Source organism: Dipodomys merriami, unplaced genomic scaffold (genome assembly GCF_024711535.1).
Source record: "Dipodomys merriami isolate MVZ:Mamm:240054 unplaced genomic scaffold, mDipMer1.0.p SCAF_151, whole genome shotgun sequence".
Lineage (NCBI taxonomy): Eukaryota > Metazoa > Chordata > Mammalia > Rodentia > Heteromyidae > Dipodomys > Dipodomys merriami.
Genome location: NW_027202838.1, coordinates 2,036,964 through 2,061,633, shown reverse-complemented (window position 1 = coordinate 2,061,633; position 24,670 = coordinate 2,036,964). Strand labels below are relative to the sequence as shown.

Genomic DNA, 24,670 nt, shown 5'->3' with positions numbered 1-24,670 from the left:
AGGGATAGGGTCCAGGCCCTGAGTTCAAGTCCCACAACCACCACCACCAACAAAAAAGAGAATCTGAGTCACTAGAACATGGAATTGTTAGGTTGGACATGGGTGAGCTTGCGATCTCAGCCATACTGGCCAAGACTATTTGGATCTTCCCAGGGAAGACCCTGGGAATGGCAATCCTGTGTGGAAACTGGGGATGTGATTGCCTAATGATTTGAGATGGTGACTTCTGGCATCTGACACACTTTGAAGTTTCATCAGTCTTTGGCTGTCGGTGGTGGTAAGGGTCCGTGTTTTGAACATCATTGTGATCTGATGGCGTGGTGGATGGAGTCACTCTTCGATTTTGTTTTGGGGCCCTCATGAGCTTTGGCAGCATCTCTTATTCTCTACTCAGTAGTGTCCTATCCCTTCCCAGTCATGAAGGCTGTGATGTCCCCGCACATTGTCAAGAGTCTATGGGGGGGGGAGGGGCAGGCTGCCAGAATTGAACTACTGCTGCAGAACCATTGGCTTTTTTTTTTTTTTTTTTTTGCAAGTCCTGGGGCTTGAATTCAAGGCCTGGACACTGTCCCTGAGCTGCTGCTGCTGCTGCTAGAGCCACGGCACCACTTCTGGCCTTTTCTGTCGAGGTGGTACTGAGGAATCGAACTTGTGGCTTCATGCATGCTAGGCAAGCTCTCTACCACTAAGCCACATTCCCAGCCCCAACCACGGGCTTTTCTTACAAGCCCATCCGATAAGTAACAAATCCTCTTATTGGTATTGCAGGGCTCTGTTGCAAATAAATTCTATGTTCATAATGATATCTTCAGATACCAAGATGAGGTCTTCGGTGGCTTTGTTACTGAACCTCAGGAAGGTGAGTATAACATCATATGTTATTTACTTAGACTCTTTCCTTACTGACATCAAGGCAGACCTTGAGAGAATAGGGCTTTCGTGACTATGTTTCAGTATTGGGATTTGAATCTGGGCCTGGCACTTGGTAGGTGGGCACTGTACCATTGGAGCCATGCCGCCCAGTCCACAGGCACATTTTTAATTATACCCTCTGTTCTTTATTGACAGCTAATGTTTGTTCAGGACATGAGGCTTTTCAAATGTCGCCTTAGTTACAGTTCATAGGTCATCTCACTCCATGGGTGTTGGGTGACCCTTGGCCCTCCTGGGTTGGGCCAGAAGTGGCCGATTATTATAGCCACAGTAGGTGCCACCATGCAGACGGCCTGTAGGTGGCGTTAGCACGGGGAGCTGTGTTAATGGATGTATGGTACTTGCCATGGGAAGACCCTTTACCAGTCTCACACAGTGGCTGGTAATAGTAAAGTAATAATAATAAAAAAACTAGTTTTCTAAAGCTGTGTACTATCTAGATGTTCTTGAAATGTAGTAGAGAAAAGATAGAAGGCTAAGGTGGAACGTACAGAAAAACACCCATGGGGATGGCGCATGCGTGGTAGTACTTGAGTGATTCCTGCGTGGCCCACCCAAGTGCTTTGTTTGTTTCTATGTCCCACACACCCTGGGCGGGCTCATCCTGTAAGTTGCAGTTTTCCCACGAAGTAGATTAGGGCACAGATTTGAGTTGTTTATCTAAGGGTCTAAGACTTGCATTAGGTTACTTGTTCATCGTGGGTCTTGAACTCAGGGCCTGGGTGCTGGTTGTTTCTGAGTCACTCAAAGCTAGTGCTCTACCACTTTGAGCCACAGTTCCACTTAGGGTTTTCAGGTGGTTAATTGAAGGTAACAGTCTCACAGACTTTCCTTCCCCGGGCTCTGTGTGTGTGTGTGTGTGTGTGTGTGTGTGTGTGTGTGTGTGTGTGTGTGTGTGTGTGTGTGTGTGTGTGTGTGTGTGTGTGTGTGTGTGTGTGTGTGTGTGTGTGTGTGTGTGTGTGTGTGTGTGTGTGTGTGTGTGTGTGTACACGTCTATGCCATGATGTTACCAGTCCTCATGCTTCCAGGTGTGTGTGTGTGTGTGTGTACGTCTATGCCATGATGCTCTGTGTGTGTGTGTGTGTGTGTGTGTGTGTGTGTGTGTACACGTCTATGCCATGATGTTACCAGTCCTCATGCTTCCAGGTGTGTGTGTGTGTGTGTGTGTGGTGTACGTCTATGCCATGATGTTACCAGTCCTCATGCTTCCAGGTGTGTGTGTGTGTGTGTGTACGTCTATGCCATGATGTTACCAGTCCTCATGCTTCCAGGGTGTGTGTGTGTGTGTACCTGTGTGATTTCACCTTCCTTTTGACCATAGTGGACAACTTAAAGGTATTTGTGAATTCAATAAGCAAAAGTTATTTTGAATCTTTTTCCTCATTTAGAATCTGAGGAAGAAGTAGAAGAACCTGAAGAAAGACAGCAGACACCAGAAGTTGTTCCTGATGATTCTGGAGCTTTCTATGAACAGGCAGTCAAGTAAGGAACATTCTTTGTGCATCTGTCCAGGAGTGCGATTAGAGCTGTGTTTCTTAGGTTTTTTTCTTTTTTGTTGTTCTCCAGCAGAGAACAGACATCAGAAAAGTAATCTTTGAAAGCAGTGATGACTTTCTAGGAGAAAGGTTTTATTGTTGATATATCTGACTACATATCTATAAAAATATAACTTGCTTATTAGCAGTGCACGCTGAAACCTGTTTAAAAAGAAGCACTTGCCTTTTGAGTCTTTCAGTCTTTTTGAGATCTGTTGCTATGTGGCCCAGGCTGGACTCGAACTCTGGATCCTCCTGCTTTCACCTGCCACTGAGGATATGGTCCTCAATGCCTAGGTCACGTGCTCACTTAGTAATTAATGATCGGAGACACTCAAACCTGTGAGCCAAGTCGGAGTTGAGGATTTCCTGGGCTGAGCATAGTGCTGTTGCACGTGTAATCCCAAAGCCAGGGAGGCCATGGCAGGACGCTCTGAGAGACCAGCCTCCTCACCTCCTGCAGTGAGTGTGGCATTGCTATTTTAGGCTTTTTTCTTTCCTTGTAGTTGGAGGACTAGTGATGTTGTTTGCTATCCCATGATCCCCTGCACTTAGGTCCTTACGCAGGCATATGGCAATGGTGAAACCACATCATAGTGCACTTGTGTTATTGGTTAGCAATGAAGATTATAATCTAATGAGTTTGAATTTCAGGAGGAAAATTGTCTAGTCTCAACTGTATTCCTTGTGATTTATGTGGACATTTAACACTTTTATTTATTTTTGGTCTGGTGCTTGGATTTGCTAGACTGGTCCTCTTGAGCCATGCCTCTAGCCCAGCGTTTTGCTAGCTAATTAGGGACCAGTCTTAGAGGCTTTTCTGCTTTAGGCTGGCTTCCAAATATAATCCTAGGTCTCATACTCAAGTAGTGAGGGCTACTGGATGAGCCATTGATGCCCAGCAGTTCTGCTAATGTCTTTATTCGGTCAAATTTCTTTGTGATTTGTTGTTGTTGGTCATAGGAGTTGAACTCTGGGCCTGAATGCTGTCCCTCAGCTCTTCAGCTCACTTGAGCCACAGTGCCACTTTGGGTTTCCTGGTGGTTTATAAGAGGCTCACGGCTTTTTCTGCCAGGACTGGCTTTGAACTGTGATCCTGAGATCTCAGCCTCCTGAGTAGCTAGGATTACAGGTGTGAGGCACCAGTACTTGGCTTTTGTTTTTTTGTTTTTGTTTTTTTGTTAGTCATGGAGCCTGAACTCTGGGCTTGGGCACTGTCCCTCAGCTCTTCAGCTAAAGGCTAGAGCTCCACTGCTTGAGCTACAGCACCACATCTGGTTTTTTAGTGGTTTATTGGAGATAAGAGTCTCAAGAACTTTCCTGCCCGGGCTTGATTTGAACTGTGATCCTCCCATCTCAGCCTCCTGAGTAGCTAGGATTACAGGCATGTGCCACCGACGCCCAACAATTACTATTTTTTAATAGAGCCTTTTCCATGTTAGAAGCCATCTCCTAACTTTTTTTTTTTTTTTGGTCCAGTCGTGGGGCTCAAGGCTAGCACTCTACCATTTGAGCCATAGCGCCACTTCCGGCTTTTTTCTTTTTGCTTATGTGATGCTGGGGAATCGAACCCAGGGCCTCAGGCATGCAAGGCAAGCACTCTACCACTGAGCCACCTTTCCAGCCCATCTCCTAACTTTTTAAGTATGGTAGTACTGTAATATTAACTATAATATTCAGTGATGTGCCACAAGTTTTCATCCATCTTGCTAAAAGAACTATGCCTGTTGATGATAGCAACTTCCTTTCCGTGTCCCCAGCATACTAGATAGGAGATCTGGATTGTACTACATTGGTAAGTAAGTTATAATGAAACTGAGACACAGTTGTAGATTTGATTTGTCTCAGTTGCTTATTGGAATTTAGCTCATTACCTTACTTCCTTTAAGGCTTGTTAATTAGGTGTTTTATTTCAATTATATCTTTGAAGCTCATGTAATTTTTCTCTTAGATCTCATTTGGATAAAGGTCAATATTTTTTTCTTGGTCCAGCCCAGGGCCTTAGCTATGCTTGAACTCATCCTCTGAGCTATATGCTAGTCCTGAGAGCTAGTTTTGGAGAGTGAATAAATGGTGGGGAATTTCTAGTTTACTGAGTCAAGGGAGGCAGGGTGATATTTCTCATTTTTCCACAAAAGCAATGACTTGGAAGAACATATAGAGGAGCCTGTCGCTGAGCCTGAGCCTGACCCCGAACCAGAACCAGAGCAAGAACCAGTGTCTGAAATCCAAGAGGAAAAGGCTGAGCCGGTATTGGAAGAAACTGCTGCTGAGGCTGCGCGGCCAAGTTCCTCTCCCGCCCCTGCGGATGCTGTGCAGACAGCCCAGGAAGACCTGAGGGTACGGCTCTCACTACAGTTGGGGCAGTTTGTTTATTCATTGTGTTGTACTGCTGGGAATTGAACCCCAAGCCTTATGCATGCCAGGCAAGCACTCTACCACTGAGCTACATCCCTAGCCTCTGTAGTTTATTTATTTTTATTTTTTTAAAATATGTTTTTTATTGTGAAAATACTATACAGAGGGGTTACAATCACATGAGCAAAGTAATGAGTACATTTCTTATCAAGCATTGTTGCTTCCCTTGTTTTTCCCCTACCATCCCTTCCCTCCCATCTCTACAACTACAGTCCCCTCCCTCCCCCCATAGTTTATTTTTAGAAAAAAAAATCTCCCTAACAATGGCTTAGATGACGTTTTCTTAGATGTATTTTGTATTGGTGGTTCCAGGAAATTTTCTTACACATTGAGTTGTGTTTCAGATCACAAGAGGTCTGATGCATATTTCTTGGTATCATCCACAGTAATGCCCTGAGACTCCTTCTAGAGGGCAATTTAAATGCTTCTTAGAAATTCCAAGTGCCATTTTTATTCCCAGTCCACTTGACATTTTCATCTTTTGTGTGCGTGTGCATGAGCACATGCTAATTCTCGGACTTAAACTCAGGGCCTGGGTACTGTCCATGGGCTTCTTTTTGCTCAAGGCTAGCACTCTACTACTTAAGCCACAGCACCACTTCTGGCTTTTTCTGTTTATGTGGTAATAGGGAATCAAACCCAGAGCTTTGTGCATGCTAGGCAAGCACTCTTACCACTAAGCTATATGCCCAGCCTTGACATTTTACTTACGTTGTAAGTGGTTTTTTCTTTTTCTTTTTTTGCCAGTCCTGGGGCTTGAACTTGGGACCTAGGCACTGTCCCCTAAGCTGCTTTTGCTTAAGGGTAGCACTCTACCAACTTGAACCATAGCCACTTCTCTGGCTTTTTCTGTTTAGGTGTTACTGAGGAATCGAACCCAGGGTTTCATGCATGCTAGGCTAGCACTGTACCCACTAAGCCACACTCCCAGCTCTGATATTTTCATCTGTTACTTTGTAAATTGTTACTGCCTAAGTTTTAAGTGAATACAATAAAAGCCAATTGAGGAAATCTTTACTAACATAGACAAATGACTCAAATGTAATTGCTTTTCTAATTAAGAAACTTGTTTTCAAAAGTTTGACTTGGGCTGGGAAGGTGGCTCAGTGGTAGAGTGCTTGCCTTGAAAGCCTGAGGCCCTGGGTTCGATTCCTCAGCACCACATAAGCAAAAAGAAAAAAAAGCCGGAAGTGGTGCTGTGGCTCAAGTGGTAGAGCGCTAGCCCTGAGCTGAAGAGCTGAGTGACAGTGCCCAGGCCCAGAGTTCAGGCCCCACGACCAGACCCCCCCCCCAAAAAAAAAAAAAAAAAAAAGTTTGACTTGTTAAGTCCTGTGGGGGAGAGTATTGTACCTGAGGTCACAACATTATAAGTTGATGTTCTGAGAACAGTTAGTGCTTTATAGGGTCAGCTTTTTTTTTTTTTTTCCTTTTGTGTCAGTCCTGAGGCTTGAACTCAGGTCCTGGGTGCTGTCCTTGTGCTTTTTTTTTTTGGCCAAGGAGCTGCAGCTCCACTTTTTGCTTTTTAGGTGCTTACTTGAAGATAAAAAGTTCCAAGGACTTTCCTGCTGGGGCTTGCTTCAAACAGCCATCCCTCAGATCCTTCTGAGAAGCTAGGATTACAGGCATGAGCTACCTCAGCCTCCTGGCTATTGGGTCAGGGTGTTTTTTAATGATGTCATTTCTTCAATCATTGTTAATGTAGGCAATATTTGTGTGGGTTCTTGCTGTCTGGCAGCCAGTTAAACAGGTAAGAAAGTAGGTGATTGGGTAAGGAAGGAGGGCAGTTAAGTGAATGAGCTAGCCCAACCAGGAGACGGTGATGACTTGAATTAGATTCTTAGCAGTGGAGAGATGGAGAGAGGAGATTACTTGGTGGAATAACAAGTCCTGTGATTTTCACATAGATTGAAAAGTATTGAAGATACTACTAAAGCAACTGCACGCTTCTACCATAGTAGGAAGAGCTCATGGATAATTTTGATTCATAAGGCTGAAATTGACTGAAAGCCACTGCTGTGGCCTTCTATATTTGGCAGATAATAGATATTTTTCTCCAGGATTTATTGTTAAGTGTTTTTTGTGCCCACCCTGGGACTTGATCTCAGGGCCTGGGCTGTTTTTTTTCTCAAGGCTAGTGCTCTACCACTTAAGCAGTACCTTTACTTCTTGTGTTGTATTATAAAGACAGGGTCATGCTATGGTCCCAGCTGTCCTTGACCAGTGACTGTCCTGTCTTGTCTTCACCTCCTGTGTGCTAGATTATAGGCATGTGCCCCAGGTCTAGCCAGCCCAAAGAATTTCAGTCAGAGATTTGTGAGTAGGTGAGAAAGAATTTTTATGTATAAACTCCCCCACTGTATATGAGAGCTGATGCAACTATTATATACAGGAAATGAAGAGAGTCTTTTAGGAAAAGAAAAAGGAAATAGCTATGTCTGAAAATAACACGGAGAAACCTGTTTCTTGGGTCAATTAATGCACACTGTACAGAATGACAAGAAAGTAAAATAAGGCCTTAGGGGTGAGGTACGAAGCGGAAGGGTGGATAAAGACAATGAGGGAGGGAATATGGTCAAAGCGATTTGTTTGCAAGCATGGAAATTTATCAAGGCCAGGCACCAGTGGCTCATGCCTGTAATCCGAATTTTGAGGATTCATGGTTGGAAGCCAGCCAAGGCTGGAAAGTCCATGAGACTCTTAACATCCAATTAACTACTCTGAAATCGGAAGTGGAGCTGTGGCTCAAAAGTGGTAGAGTCTAGCCTTAAGTGGAAGAGCTTAGGGATAGTGTCCAGGTCTTGAGTCAAAGCTCCATCACCACCACCAACAAAAAACAGCTCAGGGGCAGCACCCTTCGCTGCTAGTTACTTTGAGAAAAGAGAGTAAACGAGACAGTGATGTATGTTGCTCTGATGTATGTAAGCATGTAACGTTTCCCCTCAGACATTTTCTTGGGCTTCTGTGACCAGTAAGAACCTCCCTCCCAGTGGAGCCGTTCCGGTTACTGGCATTCCACCCCATGTCGTCAAAGTCCCAGCCTCACAGGTAAGGCACCTGGTGGGGAGGGGTGGCCAGGGCCCGGGGGGGGGGGGGGGGGAGGGCGGGGGGCTGAGGTCAGGAAGTGTAATAGATTATATAGGGAAGAGGGGCAAGCAGGCAAAGGTGTCTTTAAAATGATTACTTTTGTGATTCAAATTGCCCTTTTTAGTGTCACATTTATTATTAAGAAACTTCACAAGAAAGAGAGATGAAGTTACTTCCCCTCCAACCCAAAAGTTAATTGTTTTTGTTTTTGTTTTTTAGCCCCGTCCAGAATCGAAGCCCGAATCTCAAATTCCACCTCAGAGACCTCAGAGGGATCAGAGAGTTCGAGAACAACGAATAAATATCCCTCCCCACAGGGGTCCCCGGCCAAGTAAGAGCTGGGACTTGTTTTTAGGGTGATTGGTGTGTGTGTGGGGGGGGGATGCTGTTTAACTCCAGGGAAGATGGGATATTGCCCCATTGTCAGGGCAGAGGGAGAAGCCTTTTAGGAGAGAACGTTCCTGAAAAAAGGGTGTGTTCCCATCTCTTGACTTCATCTTTTCTTCAGTCCGAGAGGCCGGTGAGCAAGGCGATGTGGAGCCCCGAAGGATTGTGCGACACCCCGACAGTCACCAACTCTTCATTGGCAACCTGCCCCATGAGGTGGACAAGTCAGAACTCAAAGATTTCTTCCAAAGTACGTTGCGTTCCTCCAGTACGGCCCTCAGGGAACAGAGGTGTAACTTGACATTCTCTAATGTTCCAGAGAGGCTGGCAGTGTGGGGTAGAGCACCTGCTTAGCAAGTAAGGAACTCTGAGTTCAAACCCCAGTAGCACCCAATACACGGGAAAGTTTGGGGGAACGTCACTAGAGATAGATTGCTTGCCTAGCACGCACACGCTCCTGGGGTGCATTCCCAGCACTGCAAAAATAAAGGAAAAAATAATAAATGGAGAGTTTAATTGCCACAATTTATTATTTAATCCACTTTTAAAAAACATTTTTTTATTGAGATTCAATGATTAAATCTCAGATTTCACAGTATTGTGGGGTAGTGATACTTAAAGTCACAAACACATTTTAACCTTCACAAGGCACGTTGTCATTATCATGGTCTATAATGTTGGTGCATTCTCCAAGCGTTGACAGTACAACTATTTCTTCCATGTTGGGTGATCTGTACATTTCTTTTGCTTAGTGTCAGCGGTTCCCTCTTTCCCTCTCCTTCCCTCCTTCCCATCACTGCCCTTGAGTTGCTTAGTTCATTTTCATCACTGTCCAGTGCAGCTGATGATGGTCCTTCTGTTGTATTTTTTCCCATTTCCCTCTGATTCTGTGCCTTCCTCCTAGCTCCCCTCAGATGTGCACATACATATACCATATATGAGGCCAAGAACATATAGTCACTTGGAAATTATATGACGAATTAAGTAGATACCCATTGTTTCTTGAGTCCTGTTTACTTTGTCATATCTCCTTGCATTTTGGATTTAACATCCATACATCAAGGAGACCATGTGTCATTTGTCTCTATGGTCTTGGCTTTCCTCACTCAAAATGATTTGCTCTAGTTCCATCCATTTCCCCATGATGCCTTTATTTTGTCCTTTTCTAAAGGCTGCCTAGTAATCCACAGGTACCACAGTTTTTGGATCCTTTCATCTGTAGTGGGGCATCTGGGTTGTTTTCCATATCTTGGAATCCGCTATCTCTTGAAACATTTCAGCATCTAAACATATTGTGAGCTCAAAGATTTATCATTAATATTTCAAACTAGTGAATGTTCCAACCTGTTGGAAACTTTGGGTGGTTGAGTTGGTCATTGTCTGTGGGGTGTACGAAACACAACCAAATTGCTTGTTTTGACTTAGAATCCACCCCTAAAGTGGCCTCTGTTGACACAGGCCAATGCTAGGAAATGGGAAGAAACCCTGAAGGGTTGAAATAATTCTGGCCCTCGCATTTCAGCTGAGGGATAGTCCTACCTGTACTTAGCATCTTTTTTTAACTTCTTTTTTATTTTTTACTGGTCATAGAGCTTGAACTTGGGGCCTGCGCACTGTATCTCAAAGCTACTGCTCTACCACTTGAGCCTCAGCTCCACTTGTAGCTTAGTGATGGATGATGGGAGATAGAATCTCATGGACTTTTCCTGACTGCCTGGCTTTGAACCGCTCCTCAGCTCTTAGCCTCTCGAGTAGCTAGGATTACAGGTGTGAGCCACTGCTGCAGCTTTTGCAACTGATTTTTTTGTTTTGTTTTGTTTTGTCGGTTGCCAGTCTTGAACTCTGGGTCTGGGCACTGTCCTTGGTCTTCAGCTCAAGGCTAGCGCTCTACCACTTGAGCCACTGTGCCACTTCTAATTTTCTGGTGATTAATTGGAGATAGAGAGTCTCAAGGGCTTTCCTGCCCAAGCTGGCTTTGAACCTGGATCCTCAGATCTCAGCCTCCTGAGTAGCTAGGATTACAGGCGTGAGCCACCAGCCCTGGCCTAGCTTTTTTTTTTTTTTTTTTTTTTTTATAGCCGGTCTTGTGGTTTTTCTCCTCAGGGTATGTCTCAGTATGCATGTTCCTACCAGTCATGTTGTTCTCTGCGTATGGGTGCTGGAGTGTTCTGCTACTAATGGCAAATCCCCTTCCCCTGCAGACTATGGGAACGTGGTGGAGTTGCGCATTAACAGCGGTGGCAAGCTGCCCAACTTTGGTTTTGTTGTGTTCGATGACTCTGAACCTGTGCAGAAGGTCCTTAGCAACAGGGTAAGTGGTTTTTCTAGGTTAATTTTTTTCTTTCCCTCCTTTTTTTTAAGTGTGTCTAGCTGATTGGTAGAATGCATGACCAGCATGCTGAAGGGCCCTGGGTTTTATCCCCAGTACGCTGGGGGAGGGGGAAGGGGCAAAGGTGTGTGTGTGTGTGTGTGTACACATACATGTACACATGGGGCAAAGGTGTGTGTGTCTGTGTGTGTGTGTCTGTGTGTGTGTGTGTCTGTGTGTGTGTGTACACATACATGTACACATGTGCATGCTGAGCCTGGAGCTCTCAATCCACTTTCTTGCTCTCAGCTGGCACTGTACCATTACTTGAGCCATACCTTCAGTCTGGCATTTTGCTGGTTTAACTGCAGGTAGGATCTCATAAACTTCTACTGGGACTAGCTTTGACAAGATTCTCCAGGTCTCAGTCTTCTAAGTAGCTAGGATCACACAGTGGAGCTACTAGTGCCTGGCTGTACTGGACTTTGAATTCGGGACCTCATGTTTTCTGGGCTGGTGCTCTACCACTTAAGTCATGCCTCTGGCCCCATTTTGAGTGAGTCTCATTTCCTGCCCGAATGTGCACCTGAGCCACAATCCACGATTGATGCTGTCACAGTTGGGCTGGCAGGTGCCTCGAAATTGAATCTACCTCAGTTTACCTCAAACCAAGATCCTCCCCATCCCAGCTCCACACGTAGCTGGGATTACAGGTGTGAGCCACCAACCAGTGCTGGCTGTATTTTGGTTCTCTAAAGTGTATTCATGTTCCAATCTGTGTATTAGATGTAAAGTTAATTTATGCTAATGCATCTGACCATTATTAAAAGGACTTCCTGCCTAGGAATTATTCTCCAGATTTCCTCCTTGGTCTTTATTTTATTGTATTGATGAAAGTCTCCCATCAGAGAGCAAACACAAAAATAGCTGCATAGCATAGTCCTTCTGAGTCTCTGTCTCTGTCTTCCTGACCTCATTGCAATCCTCTAGACATTTTGTTGGTCATTTATAGGTCATTTTAGTGACTTTTTTTTGCCAGTCCTGGGCTTGAACTCAAGGCCTGGGCATTTGTCCCTGAACTTTTGCTCAAGACCAGCACTCTACCACTTGAGACACAGTGCTGCTTCTGGCTTTTTCTGTGTATGTGGTGCTGAGGAATCAAATCCAGGGCTTCATGCATGTAAGGCAAGCACTCTACCACTAAGCCACATGCCCAGCCCTAATGATAATTTTATTTGGGATGTATATATGCTTTTCATGAGTACATACGGTGACATCTTTTAAATACATGATGATTTTTTTTTTTTTGGTTGGTCATGGGTCTTGAACTCTTGGGCCTGGGCACTGTCCCTGCGCTCTTCAGCTCAAGGCTTGCACTCTACCACTTGAGCTGCAGCACCACTTCTGGTTTTCTAATGGTTTATTGGAGTCCTATGGACTTTGCTGCCCAGGCTGGCTTTGAACCTTGATCCTCAGATCTCAGCCTCCTGAGTAGCTAGGATTAGAGGCATGAGCCACCGGCGCCCAGTCATGTGATGATATTTTTTATCTCAAGTAAGCCTCCAAGACCCATGGAGAAAGGTTCATAGTTAATATTATTTCGTTTTTACATAGGATTTCATTGAGTCAATACAGTGAGTATTGCATGCATTGTGGGACTATTAAATGGGCTTTAAAAAAAATTGGCTTATATCAGTTATACAAGGGGGATTTCATTGTTACATCTTTCAACATGTTTTGCTGCATTCCAATCAGTTTTACCCCCTCATGACTTGATTCATCCTGAATACCTAACTACTCCATGCATTAGTTAATAGGCTGACAGGCTTTCTGAATTCAAAACAAAAACTGGAAAGTGAACACAAGTTTGGTTTGAGAATTGCTGGTTCTTTCTGACATATATCGATAGATAGCTATATCTATACATTTAGCCATATATAGCCAACCATACATATGGATGTCCTGTATTTATCATCTATTGCATATCCTATCAATATGTGCTATATATTATTTATTAGATGTAATATATAGGAATAGCAGTACTGCTATATATTACATCTAATAACAAGTAAATATATAGAATAATATATAAATATATAGATATATTTACACAAATCTATATCGATTTCTATATCTAGAAATATTTTATATTTATACATTTATATACATAGAAGTACATATTTCTCTATAGCTGAATTTAAGTACCGGTATGTTTTCATATTTATATATTTAAAAATACGTATAAATATGTATCTAAATAATAGTACTGCTACTTCTATATTACATCTACTAGATTATATGTAATTACATGTGATATAATGTTAATCTAATCTATTAGCCCTCTGAGCCTCCAGAGTCAGTCTGATCCTTGGTTCTTGCAGCCCATCATGTTTCGAGGTGAAGTCCGTCTGAACGTGGAGGAGAAGAAGACGCGGGCAGCCCGAGAAGGCGATCGCCGGGACAACCGCCTGCGGGGGCCCGGCGGCCCTCGAGGTGGGCTGGGCGGGGGCATGAGAGGCCCGCCCCGGGGAGGCCTGGTGCCCAAACCAGGATTCGGAGTGGGAAGGGGCATCGCTCCCAGACAGTGAAGGCTTCTCCATGGGCTCCGCACAGCACACCAACCCCAGCGCCTACAGAAGGGTGGATTTCTTCAGCCAGCCTCTGGTATCCTGGAGTTTGATGACCCTAGTCTATTATAAACTGCTAAGTTTGTACAATTTTATTTCTTTTTGTGTTAGGGTATCTGCCCCCTTCCCTTCCCTTCCGGTCCCTTCCCTTCCCTTCCCTTTCCTGACCTTTTAGTCCTTCACTTCCAATTTTGTGGAATGAGATTCTAGGAGTGACGGATTTTTAACGAAGAAGAAGAAGAAAAACAGACTGGTTTTCCTTGCTTACTTTGCATATACGGACTGGATTTTTTTTTTTTTAAACAGCCATTTCCCCAAAGGAATGTGTCTTGCTTATTACTGACATTTGGTATGTTTCATTCATTGGAATATTTCTTATTTTCTACCTATTTCCAACACCTGTGGCAAATACAGGATTTGATAAACATTTTGGAGGCAGGAAAAAAACAATCCAATTTGTTCCTTGAGTCCTGACTACCTTCTGATGTGGAAAAATTGCCATTTGGAAAATTTGACAAGTTTGATTCTCACTTGCTATGGTTGTCTTGAATAAAAGGTGTTAATAGAACTTTTTTCCTTTGGATATGTGATCACCAAACAAGTCTACAACCTACTGTTTTGACCATTGAAATTAAATTTTGAGGTAGGTTTTCAATATCTAGAATGCAACTGAGATTTTTCTTGAACTACTACATTTTTCCAGGTAGCGTTTTTCATGTTTAGTTTGTATTTGTAAAAAATAACAACAACAACAAAAAAAACAAAAAGGAAAAAAAAATACAAGAGAGAAAACAAACAAAATTCCCCCAAATCTGAAAAACCAGAGCAAAACTGTTGTGCCTTCTATTTATCTTCGATTTCAGTCTTGGTGATTGTTTTCAAGAAAAAGAATAACAAATTCTAGATTTGCTTTATCAGGTTCAGAGGATTGTGGGGAATGGTAGAAACGCACCCACCTTGTATGTCTTCTCTTACTTAAACCTTTGTCATGCCTTATTCTCAAAACCGAATCTCAAACTGGAATGCCTTGAGAACAGATGCTTCTGTGGGGTTCTTTGACCTAGCCCAGCATTTGTACTAAGTTTTATTTTGGTATCAGATTCCTAATCATAGCCCAGAAGAAAGACTGTGACTTGACTCTTGCACCTTGCCAATATGCTTGAGTGTCTACAATGTTTCCTTTGAAATCATAGCCATATGGTGAATTTCCTATTTTGTTATGGTTCTCTCTATGAATGGGCATGCAGTGGGTGTTTCTTGGAAACGGCCAATTTTTATTAAAAGTATTTCTGGAAGAAACTCAAATCTTGGCAATATAGCAATAATGTAATCTTCCTTCTCCCGAGCCTGCCCTCTGATGTGTATGTACAGTGTGTGAAATGGGTTGCAGGTTCTGTTTGCACACATGTGAAACAAACCTGTGTGTAATCACTTTTCACGACTAAGCCAGGGACAGAGCAGCTTGTCAAATTGAACTTTGCTTAATGGCTCACATTCAGGATGTCATTTGCAAACAGTGTACATAGGAATAGCAATGTTTTATTTTGCTGTTCATGGGAAACTTCAGTGTAGATTTACTGTGAAAGGGTTAGTTGAGACTAAAATGAAGTGTGGCATTATCATACTTCACATGACGAATCCTAGGTACCTGAATCTCATACCTGCTTTTTAATTCAGTGTAAATAATTGTCCTTTTAACTTGGGTTATCCGAACTTTATTGGGTCCAGGCCAGGAATCATTGGAAGGGATTCAACTTGGGCTTTGGTAGCTTATATTAAGCTTGTGGTGAAGGGGAAAGGTAAGATAGCCTGAATTACCTGTGAAAAAAAGTCACCTTGAACACCAGCTGTTGGACAGGCAAAGGCAGGAAGATAGAGTTCAGATAGCCTAGGCCACACAATAAAACCTGTATAAAAAAAAAAAACTTTTTTAAAAAATCGTAATCTTTATTTCAAGATTATAAGTTATAGATTACCTTAGCCAGATGCTGGCGAGACTCACACCTTGTGTAGTCATAGCTACTCAAGAGGCTGAGATTTGAGGATTGAGATTCAAAGCCAACCTGGGCAGTCAAATCCCAGTGACTCTTAATGACACCTCCACGCAACCCACAGAAATGCTGGAAATGGAGCTGTGGCTTAAGTGGTAGAGCGCCCAGCACTGAGGGCAAAAAGTCAAATTGAGAGTGAATCCTTGAGTTCAAGGCCCAGTATGGACACACACACACACAAAATACGGATAACCTAGCAATTACTTTTCTCCATATGAAAACTGAAGGTTAAGGTCACTAACTAGATGTAGTGATTTTCAAATGGGTATCTTTATCAAGTCCTATAGAGGGCATTGGGTAATATCAGATTTCAGAAGATGACTCATCCCTAACATTTATTGGCTGTAAAAGTGAATCAACCACTGGTATCGCTGTCTTTTGCTGAGTGGAACAGCAAATGTGTGGGACAGGATTTCTTTCATTTTTGAAATCCTATCTCACATAAATAGCAGGTGGATAGTAACACCTGTTCTAGGTAATTAATCTCCTGATTATTGTATGAAGTATGTGTGTGCCCGTGTTAGGTGCTTATTGGGGAGTTTAGTCGGGCACTGGTGACTCAGGCCTATAATCCTAGCTACTCAGGAGGCTGAGATCTGAGATCATGGTTCAAAGGAAAAGTCCGTGAGACTTACCTCTAATGAACCAGGAAAAAAGCTAAAAGTGGAGCTGTGGCTCAGGTGGTAGAACACACTAGCCTTAAACAACTCAAAAATGGAGGGACAGCATCCAGGCCCTGAGTTCAAGCCCCAGGATGCCTAGCATACTCATAAAAAGGTAGAAGTGGAGTAGTAAGTGTACACCAGATTCTGCTGATAACTTGAGGGATTTATGCTATAATCTCAGAAAACAAAAGATGAACGAGTCATCAAAATGGGATGATCACAGGGTTTGAATAGCATTGGACCTGCACAATTGAATTGAGCCTTAAGGTTAGCACTGTTAACAATCCCAAGTACCACTCTTTGTCTTACAGCATATAGAATAAACATTAGAGTTCAGAGGTCATGCATTCACACAGCTAGGAAGTAAACACAAGAAAGTCATATTTCCTACTCTAGCAACAGCTGTTCGTCATGTTCAGCTTTTTCAGATCTTAACATTTTTCATGTGTAGGAATGGTCCAGTGGTTAAGTCCCTTGACCCATGTCACTTGCTAAGATTAGTTTGGTTTAATGGGTTTCTTAAGATCTTAGCTTGTTTTCCTGTGTTCTAATTCAGCTGTTAATCAGGGAGTAGTGGGAGATATGTGTATATATATATGCATATATACATACATATATGTATGTATATATATTTTTTAAATTTGGAGAATGAGTTAGAACCACAGTTTTAAGTTAGAACACTTTAATTCTCAACTTGCCCAAGCCTGTTAATTTCAGAAAGTAGTAACTTCAGGGCCTACATAGGGGGGAAAAAAAAAGTTGGATTCTAGTGGTTCACATCTGTAATCCTAGCTATTCAGGAGGCTGAGAGCCAAACAATTTATAATTTGAAGTCCGCTTAGGCAGAAAAGCCAATGAGATTCCATCTTCTAAAATAACCAAGCAAAATGCCAGGCCGGAGGTATGGTTCAAGTGGTCAAGCCAAGAAAATTTGAGTCCCTCAGTTCAAGCCCATATCAGCAAAAAAAAGAAAATTCTAAATGGATTTGTAAATTCTCTTCCCAAAAGGAATTGAGTTGGCATTCAATGACCTCTTGGGTTATGGGAGCAGATCAACCTTAGAAAAATACATGCTTTTTCTGTATGTCTCCTGCATCCATTTGACATACTTCCACATTAGGATATGAAATTAAGTTGGAGAGACAGTGGTGAAAGTTTGCATTTTTAATTGTCTTTAAAACAATTGAGACTGTTGAACTTGAGCCAGGTGCTGGCGGCTCACACCTGTATTCCTAGCCACTCAAGAGGCTGAGGTCTGAGGATCACAGATTGAAGCCAGCCTGGGCAGGAAAGTCTAAGAATCTGATCTCTAACCACCAGAAAACTGGAAGTGGGGCTGTGGCTCAAAGTGGTTAGAGCAGTGATCTTGAGCAAAGGAGTTCAGAGACAGGCCTTGAGTTCAAGTTCCATGACTGATCAAAAAAAAAAAAAGTTGAAATTGGACTTTGTGGGTCTCCTTTTGATATTTGCAAATTCAGTGTGATCACACAAAATAGTACTTCGTTTTTGAATTGTCTCTCATTTAGTTTGGTAGATAGATAACCCAAAAATACTTGAAGTCTGGAAGTGGGTGGTAATGAGGTTTAGGATAGCACAGTTCAGGTGAGTTCATAAACTTGTATTATGCTCACCTTCACTTTTCAAATAGGAAAACCTTTATAAGGATTTAAGGATTTAGTCATTTCATTGAAAATGTTGCACTTTGAATTTTGTAGGAAGCTGAGGTTTGTAGACTAGTTTATGTTGAATGACTTAAGGTGATCACATTTCAAATCTACAGAGCTAAAGCTGTCTTGGAATCGGGTCACTTCTGTGCTATTTGAAAGAACCCGCGTTCAGATGAGATTACAAATTGTTGTCTTCAGTTTAGCACTGTTTGACCTTATTAAGGAAGGAACTCTACATTTGTTTGAGCATAGGATTTTAGCAGACTGTCTAATAAAGTAAAAGTAGTCAAGATGTACAATTAGGATGAGGACCTTCCACCAACTCTTTAGGAACAGCAATGCATTATGGGAGTTGGTCCCATGAGGAATAACGGTAGCACCTATATTATAGTTAGGCACTGGTGGTGACTGGTGCCTGTAATCCCAACTTGAAGAAACAGATCTCTAGGTTGGACAGAAAAGGTGTTGAGATCTCCAATTAGCCAGCAAAAAAAGAAGTGGAGCTGCGGCTCAAGTGGTAGAGCAGCAGCATTTGAGTGACAAAGCCAAGCCACAGCCTTAGATCTGTGTTTAAGCTCCAGTAATGGCACCAAAATGGGAGGAATTGGGGGGGGGGGGATGGAGAAAACACTTTGTGGTGAGGGATCTGGGCCTCACTGGTAGGCTTACTTGTGAACACATGACTGAAGGAAAAATGCCAGCCTGTAATCTTTGTAGTGGTGACTTATTCAAGTCAAGAGGATTGTTGGAAGTAGACCTTGTCTTTGCTCGTGCCTTCATGAAACTCCCTTCAAAGCATGGATGGCCTGAATGGGTTTAAAGAACCAGAAACCAAACCCAGCTTTGGTTCAATTACTGTTAGAATCAAGATGGTTCAATTATGTTTATTATGTATGTGTTTATGCTAGATTTGAGAACTTGGGATGGGCTTCCAGCCCCTCCCCCATTTCCCATTTGAACTTAGGTAGCTTTTTGTTTGTTTGGTTGGTTTAAGAAGAGAATATTGGGAAACAAGTTTCATGGTTAATTCCCTTCCGTCACATGACCTGACCAATTACAGCATGGCGCCCATCCATGTTTACAGCTGCAAAATATGTCGTGTTCCCCGGTTTTAAAAGCTATGTGTATAGTGTGTTTTAGGATTTTGTTTTTAAACAAAGCAAATTAAAAGTATTTACCAAAAAAAAAAAAAGGTTCTCTGTTAATCCTTTCACAAGGAACCCAACTTAGGGAACGCTTGCCATTGTTTTGGGCCGAAATTAAAGGGTTCAGTTACATAGCCTGTTCTTAACGCTTGCTCTACTTAAAATCCCTTTTTTTTTTTTTTTTTTTTTTTTTTTTTTTTTTTTTTTTACTGTGTTCTCTTAAGCTTCAGTGTTAAACTTACCTGTTTGCCTTTGAATGTTTACATGTAAAGATTTTTGTTAGGGCCTGGGAATGTGGTAGAGTGCTTGCCTTGAACGCATGAAGCCCTGAGTTCGAGTCTTCAGTACCACCTACATGGAAAGAGCCAGAAGTGGTGCTGTGGCTCATGTTACAGAGTGCTAGCCTTGAGCAAAAAACCCTCAGGGACATTGTGCAGGCCCTGAGTTCAAGCCCCAGGACTGGCAAAAAAAAAAGGTTAATGAAGATTGTATATCTACTTATTTGGTCCTCTTCCCTAAAGAGAAAATGATTCCTTTTTTTTTTCAACTTTTGGTAGTGGCACATTTAACTTGTAGTAGGATGTTCGTAAATTCATGTGTAGGTGGAGGTTAGGTGTTGGGAGATGCAGTTGAAGTAGAATTTAGTAAACATTTTGGTGCCGATCCTGGGACTTGAACTTGGGGCCTGGTTGCTTTCCCTGAGCTCTTGTTGCTCAAGGCTAACACTTGAGCCACAGCTCCACTTCCAGTTTTCTGGTGGTTCATTGGAGAGGAGAGCAACTAGGAATTTCTTGTCCAGGCTGGCTTTGAACCATGATCCTCAGCTCTCAGCCTCTTGAGTAGCTAGGATTATAGACATGAGCCACCAAATGCTGGCGGCCCCTCTCCCCCAAATATTTTTCAAGTGAGACAAATCTACGAATGTTTTTCTTCCCATTTCTGATAGCACCAACAGGAAAGAAATTGAGAGTTTTGTTAATGCGAGAAAGGACTAAGGTTTTGTACAACCACTTAATTTTACAAAAATACACATGGCTCGGAGCATTCGTGAGTGGAATGGAAATGTGTGTGCCCGTTGGAATAAACAGAGAGCATGAAGGTTTCCTACAAAACAGCCAGAGCTGCTAAAGGCTGGGATGGGGAGAGGCAGACACCCCAGTTTAAATGCCTCTCCAAGGTACTTCTATAGTCCATTTCTTGGGGGGTAAGGTGCAGCTACTGGAGCTTAAATTTTGGGTCTGGCCTTTTCCCTCAGTTCTTTTGCTCAAGGCTAGCACTACTACTTTGAGCCACATCTTGGTGGTTGTGGGGCTTGAACTCTGGGCCTGGCCGCTGTCCTTCAGCTCTTCAGCTCAAGGCGAGTGCTCTACCACTTGAGCCACAGCACCACTTCCGGTTTTCTGGTGGTTTTTTTGGAGTCTCATAGACTTTCCTGCCCGGGCTGGCTTTGAACCATGATCCTCAGATCTCAGCCTCCTGAGTAGCTGACAGGTGTGAGCCACCAGCACCCAGCTTATCCTAACATTGTAATAGCTGAAACTCAGCTGTAATTTACTCCTCAGTCCTTGGATATTTTATATTCTGCACATCCTCTCACCTCCTAAGCTTCTTAAGCTCACAGGGGACAGCAGTTCACACTTAAGCCTGTAGATTTGTGTGTGCCTGGCAGGGCCATGAATGTATGAGGTCATCACAACCCCCTTCTAGTTAGGTTTCATTCTTCTTTGTTGTTGGTCATGGAGCTTGAACTCAGGGCCTGAGCGCTGACCCTCAGCTCTTCAGCTCAAGGCTAACAGCCACAGCACCACTTCCTGTTTTCTGGTGGTTGATTGGAGATAAGAGTCTCATAGACTTTGCTGCCCAGGCTGACTTTGAACTGTGATCCTCAGATCTCAGCCTCCTGAGTAAGCTAGGATACATGAGCCACCAGTGCCGGGCTTTAGGTCTCATTCTTCATGGTGAATAATTCAGGGACCTGTAGTCCCCCTTGAAAGCCTGGGGTGGCCAATTTCATAGTTTTTAAGTGCCTTCTCTTCCCCCCCCCAAAAGATAACACTTGCATCTGTACATACTCCAGCCGAATGCTGCCATCCAGCTTGCCATTTTCAACATCCAATCACAAGCTGTCTTTTCCTACAGAACGGTTCATTAGCAGGAATGGAGTGTCTCCCCCAGAGTTTGAAGTGAACTTGCTCAGTGAATTCCACCTCCCTATCCTCCCTTGGTGTGGGGGAGCCCTGGGGCTTGCATTCTAGGCCAAGGTGCTTTCCCTGAGTTTTTGTACTCAATTCTGGCCCTCTACCACTTGAGCTACAGCTTTACGTCTGGCTTTTCATTTTCATTTTTTTATTTTTTTTTTGGTTAATTAGAGATAGGCTCACACAGATTTTCCTCCCTGGGCTGGCTTTGAACCATGATTCTCAGATCTCAGCCTCCTGAGTAGCTAGGATTACAGCTGTGAGCCACCAGTGCCGGGCAGAATAATTTTCTTTACATGTACTCCTCCCTTGACCTCTCCACTGAGATTTCCCCCTGCTAGCTAGATGCGGGACTGCTGTTTCCCTGCATTGTGACCCCATATCCAGTTTCTGGCCAAGTCCTGTTGTTCTACCTCAGCCTTACCTACTTTTCCTCTATACCGCCTCAAAGCTTCACAATTTCCCTTTTCTTATTCTAGTCTCGTTTTAGATATAATTATTAGAGTCACTTAGCTGCAATAGCTCTGCTGTGTACCCCATGTATGTAATTCTTTCTATTAGACTGTAAGCTCTTTGGGTGCAGGGTCTGTGTCAGAGTCATCTGTTACCTCCCCTCCCCCCAATTCCCCAGCACCTACCAATAAATATTTCTTGAATGAACAAATGAATTCTCATTTCTTTGTTTTCCCCCCTTGGTCTAAGGCTGGGACTTGAACTTGGAACTTGGTACATGCCTCCACTTTTCACTCATTGGCTACTGTTCTACCAATTGACCCATGCTTCTAGATCTCTAGGATTAATTTCATTTATTTTATTTTTTGGCAGCCCTGGGCTTAAACCCAGGGCCTGAGTGCTGTCCCTGTGCTCTTTTGCTCAAACCTAGCCCTCTACCACTTTTTTTTGTTTGTTTGTTTTGAGTCCGGTCGTTGGGCCTGAACTCTGGGCCTGGGCGCTGTCCCTCAGCTCTTCAGCTCAAGGCTAGCACTCTACCACTTGACCCACAGACAGCGCCACTTCCGGCTTTTTTTTTCGTTTTGCTTATGTGGTGCTGAGGAATCGAACCCAGGGCCTCAGGCATGCAAGGCAAGCGCTCTACCACTGAGCCACCTTCCCAGGCCCCCCCCTACCACTTCGGGCCACAGCTCCACTTGAATTCCCAATTCTCAACATCAAAAAAGCCTTGTGTGAAATGACATGTCCTAGGATTTATACATCTAGTTTCCTCTTCTGTGCTTCTGGCAAGAGTTCCAAAATTTGGTCACACCTGACACAGTGTCTCAGTCAAAACAATGACACGAGTTCACCACAGAAAATTTCAGAAAACTTTTAATTTTTTTTCTCCCCCCCCCCCGGTTTTCCCATGGGAATCAGCATGAATGTGTGAATGGATGGTTCATAAATATATTCTTATATACATGTATCACAGAAATTTGTACATTCCGTCTTCAAACTGCAGAAATAGAGTTTTGTTTGTTCGTTTTTTTTTTTTACAAGCCAAAAAAATAAATGCCATCACTATTATGATTTCATGCACAAAAGGGAAGGGGAGGGGAGGAGGGGGTGGGGCTTAGAGGGAATTGCCTGTTTTCATTGGTAAGAAGTAAAAAGATTACATTAAGGAAGCGATTGCTTAACACGCTACTTAAGGTGATTAGCCAGACAAATCCTTAAGTCTGCAGCATTAAGGCCATACCAAGTTTATACATATATACATAGAAATCTCCATATAAAAAGACATACTATCCCATTGTCTTCTGGGAAAAGATGAGGAGCTTTTTTGTGTGTGTGTGAACAGTTCAACCCAATTTTTTCAGGCTCATAAAGATAACTTCCCAGGCTACTACTTCGAAATCTGCTTTGATTCCCCCCTTCCCCCCCACCCCCCCAGGTTCAAGACTGGTACTCCAACTTGATACCTGACACTTTGACTCATTGGCTAAGTTCTCTGCCAGTGGAGCCAAGCCTCCAGTCTTAACTTTGGCTATGTCTCAAGAGTTGTTTCTGCGGACTGAGGGTCTCACTGAGCCTCTTTCATGATGGATGACCGAAATACTTTATAACTTAACTGGGCCTAGCTAAGCATATGTCTAATACCTCCCCGCAGCAGTAATTGAGACTCAGAGTTACATTTGACTTATAGGTAGACACTACCGCCCTGTTGGCATGAAGTGTTGAGGAATTACACAGGGCCCTTCTGTTTGGGGGTTGAGAAAATGGAATTGTGTACTGATGAACCAGATGGTTAGCTAACCATTTTCTGGGGGAAAAGAAATGTAAGCATTACTTGGTGGGAAAAAAAATTTTTTTTTGCTTAAGATTCGGTCTTCTGCTTAAAATAGCAAGCCAAATAACTTTTTCTTTTGGTTGTTGTTGGTGGTAGTGCTTGAACTCAGGGCCTGGGTGCTGTCCCTGAGATTTGGTACTCAAGGCTAGCACTCTATCACTTTGAGCCAGGGCTCTAGTTCCAGTTTTCTGGTAGTTGGAGGTAAGAGTCTCATGGACCTTATTGCCTGGGCTGGCTTCTAAACACGATCCTCAGATCTCAGCCTCCTGAGAAGCTAGGATTACAGGCATGAACCACCAGCACCGGACACCCCCCCTCCCCGTTTTTATGTTAAAGACAAAGGGTAATTTGTGCAAATACCTAGATGGATGAAATGGAGGGTAACCATAAAGGTGAATTCTTTGGAAGTGACTAATAGTATGAAGTCATTTACTTTGGCAAGGTTAGGGTAAGTATTTCATACTCATACATACAGTCTACAATACTTCCCAAGACAGAATAAGAAGTGAAACATTACTATGTCAGAGATTAAAAGACACAAATAAAACAACCCTTGACCCCAGTGACCTACTTCAAGGATTTCTTCTTATAAGTAGTTTAAATCACTCCTATAGAATTTGTGATTTGGAACCGTACTAAGAGGGTTTGAAAAGTATTAAGGGCTTTTTAATCTTGTCTACTTTGTAAAACATTCATGTCCAACCTGTAGCAGCTGGAGACAAATCTTTTTGTCTAGTTTTTTTTCTCTCTCTAAATTTGGGGGCCTATTGAGGCTGCTGCTATATTTTATTTTAAACTAGATTTTGTGTGTACTGGTACTCAGGCTAGATACTCAAGGCCTGGATGCTCTCCTTTTTTTCATCAAAGTTGTACAACAAGACAGATCTACTTATGGTGTTTTTGCTGATTAACTGGAGACAAGGGTTTCTTGGATTTATCTGCCTGGGCTGGCTTCAAACCATGATCCTTAGATCTCAGCCTCCTGAGTAGTTGGGATTACAGGTGTGAGCCACTGGAACTTGGCTAAGATTTTTTTTTTTTCCAAAGTGGAACACAGGCTGTTTCAAGAAAAAGACTGAGAGCATTGCAGTATTTTTGTTTGTCAAAAATGCACAAGAATCATATATCATAGACATTGTACTTCTGTCCAACGCAGTAACAAGATGTACCCATTTTGGGTTTAATTCATCTGCAAATATAATGACATGTATGGGGAGATCAATAATAATAGTATGAATTCAAAGTGTTTTGAAATACCTCGTGGGAGCAACCAATTTTTATTTCTTGGCTTGCCATGTTGTGCATGGTGTACTTTTAAATGAGGTAGAACTATAGTTAATGTGGAAAATCTGCCTATTTGATATGTAA

The 24,670-nt window shown here is 42.9% G+C and overlaps 1 protein-coding gene across 2 annotated transcripts in view; it reads left to right on the top strand.

Moving 5' to 3' along the window:
- Positions 1-21,682, top strand: part of G3bp1 (G3BP stress granule assembly factor 1) — a 45,337-nt gene extending 23,655 nt beyond the window's left edge. For both annotated transcript variants that reach the window (XM_070022672.1, XM_070022671.1), the window contains exons 5-12: positions 769-859; positions 2,322-2,415; positions 4,607-4,808; positions 7,830-7,931; positions 8,190-8,301; positions 8,479-8,607; positions 10,559-10,668; positions 13,047-21,682. In XM_070022672.1, the coding sequence (XP_069878773.1) occupies positions 769-859; positions 2,322-2,415; positions 4,607-4,808; positions 7,830-7,931; positions 8,190-8,301; positions 8,479-8,607; positions 10,559-10,668; positions 13,047-13,253 (1,047 nt within the window). In that variant the 3' untranslated portion in view covers positions 13,254-21,682. The remainder of the gene's footprint in view (positions 1-768; positions 860-2,321; positions 2,416-4,606; positions 4,809-7,829; positions 7,932-8,189; positions 8,302-8,478; positions 8,608-10,558; positions 10,669-13,046) is intronic.
- The last annotated feature ends 2,988 nt before the right edge of the window (positions 21,683-24,670 follow it).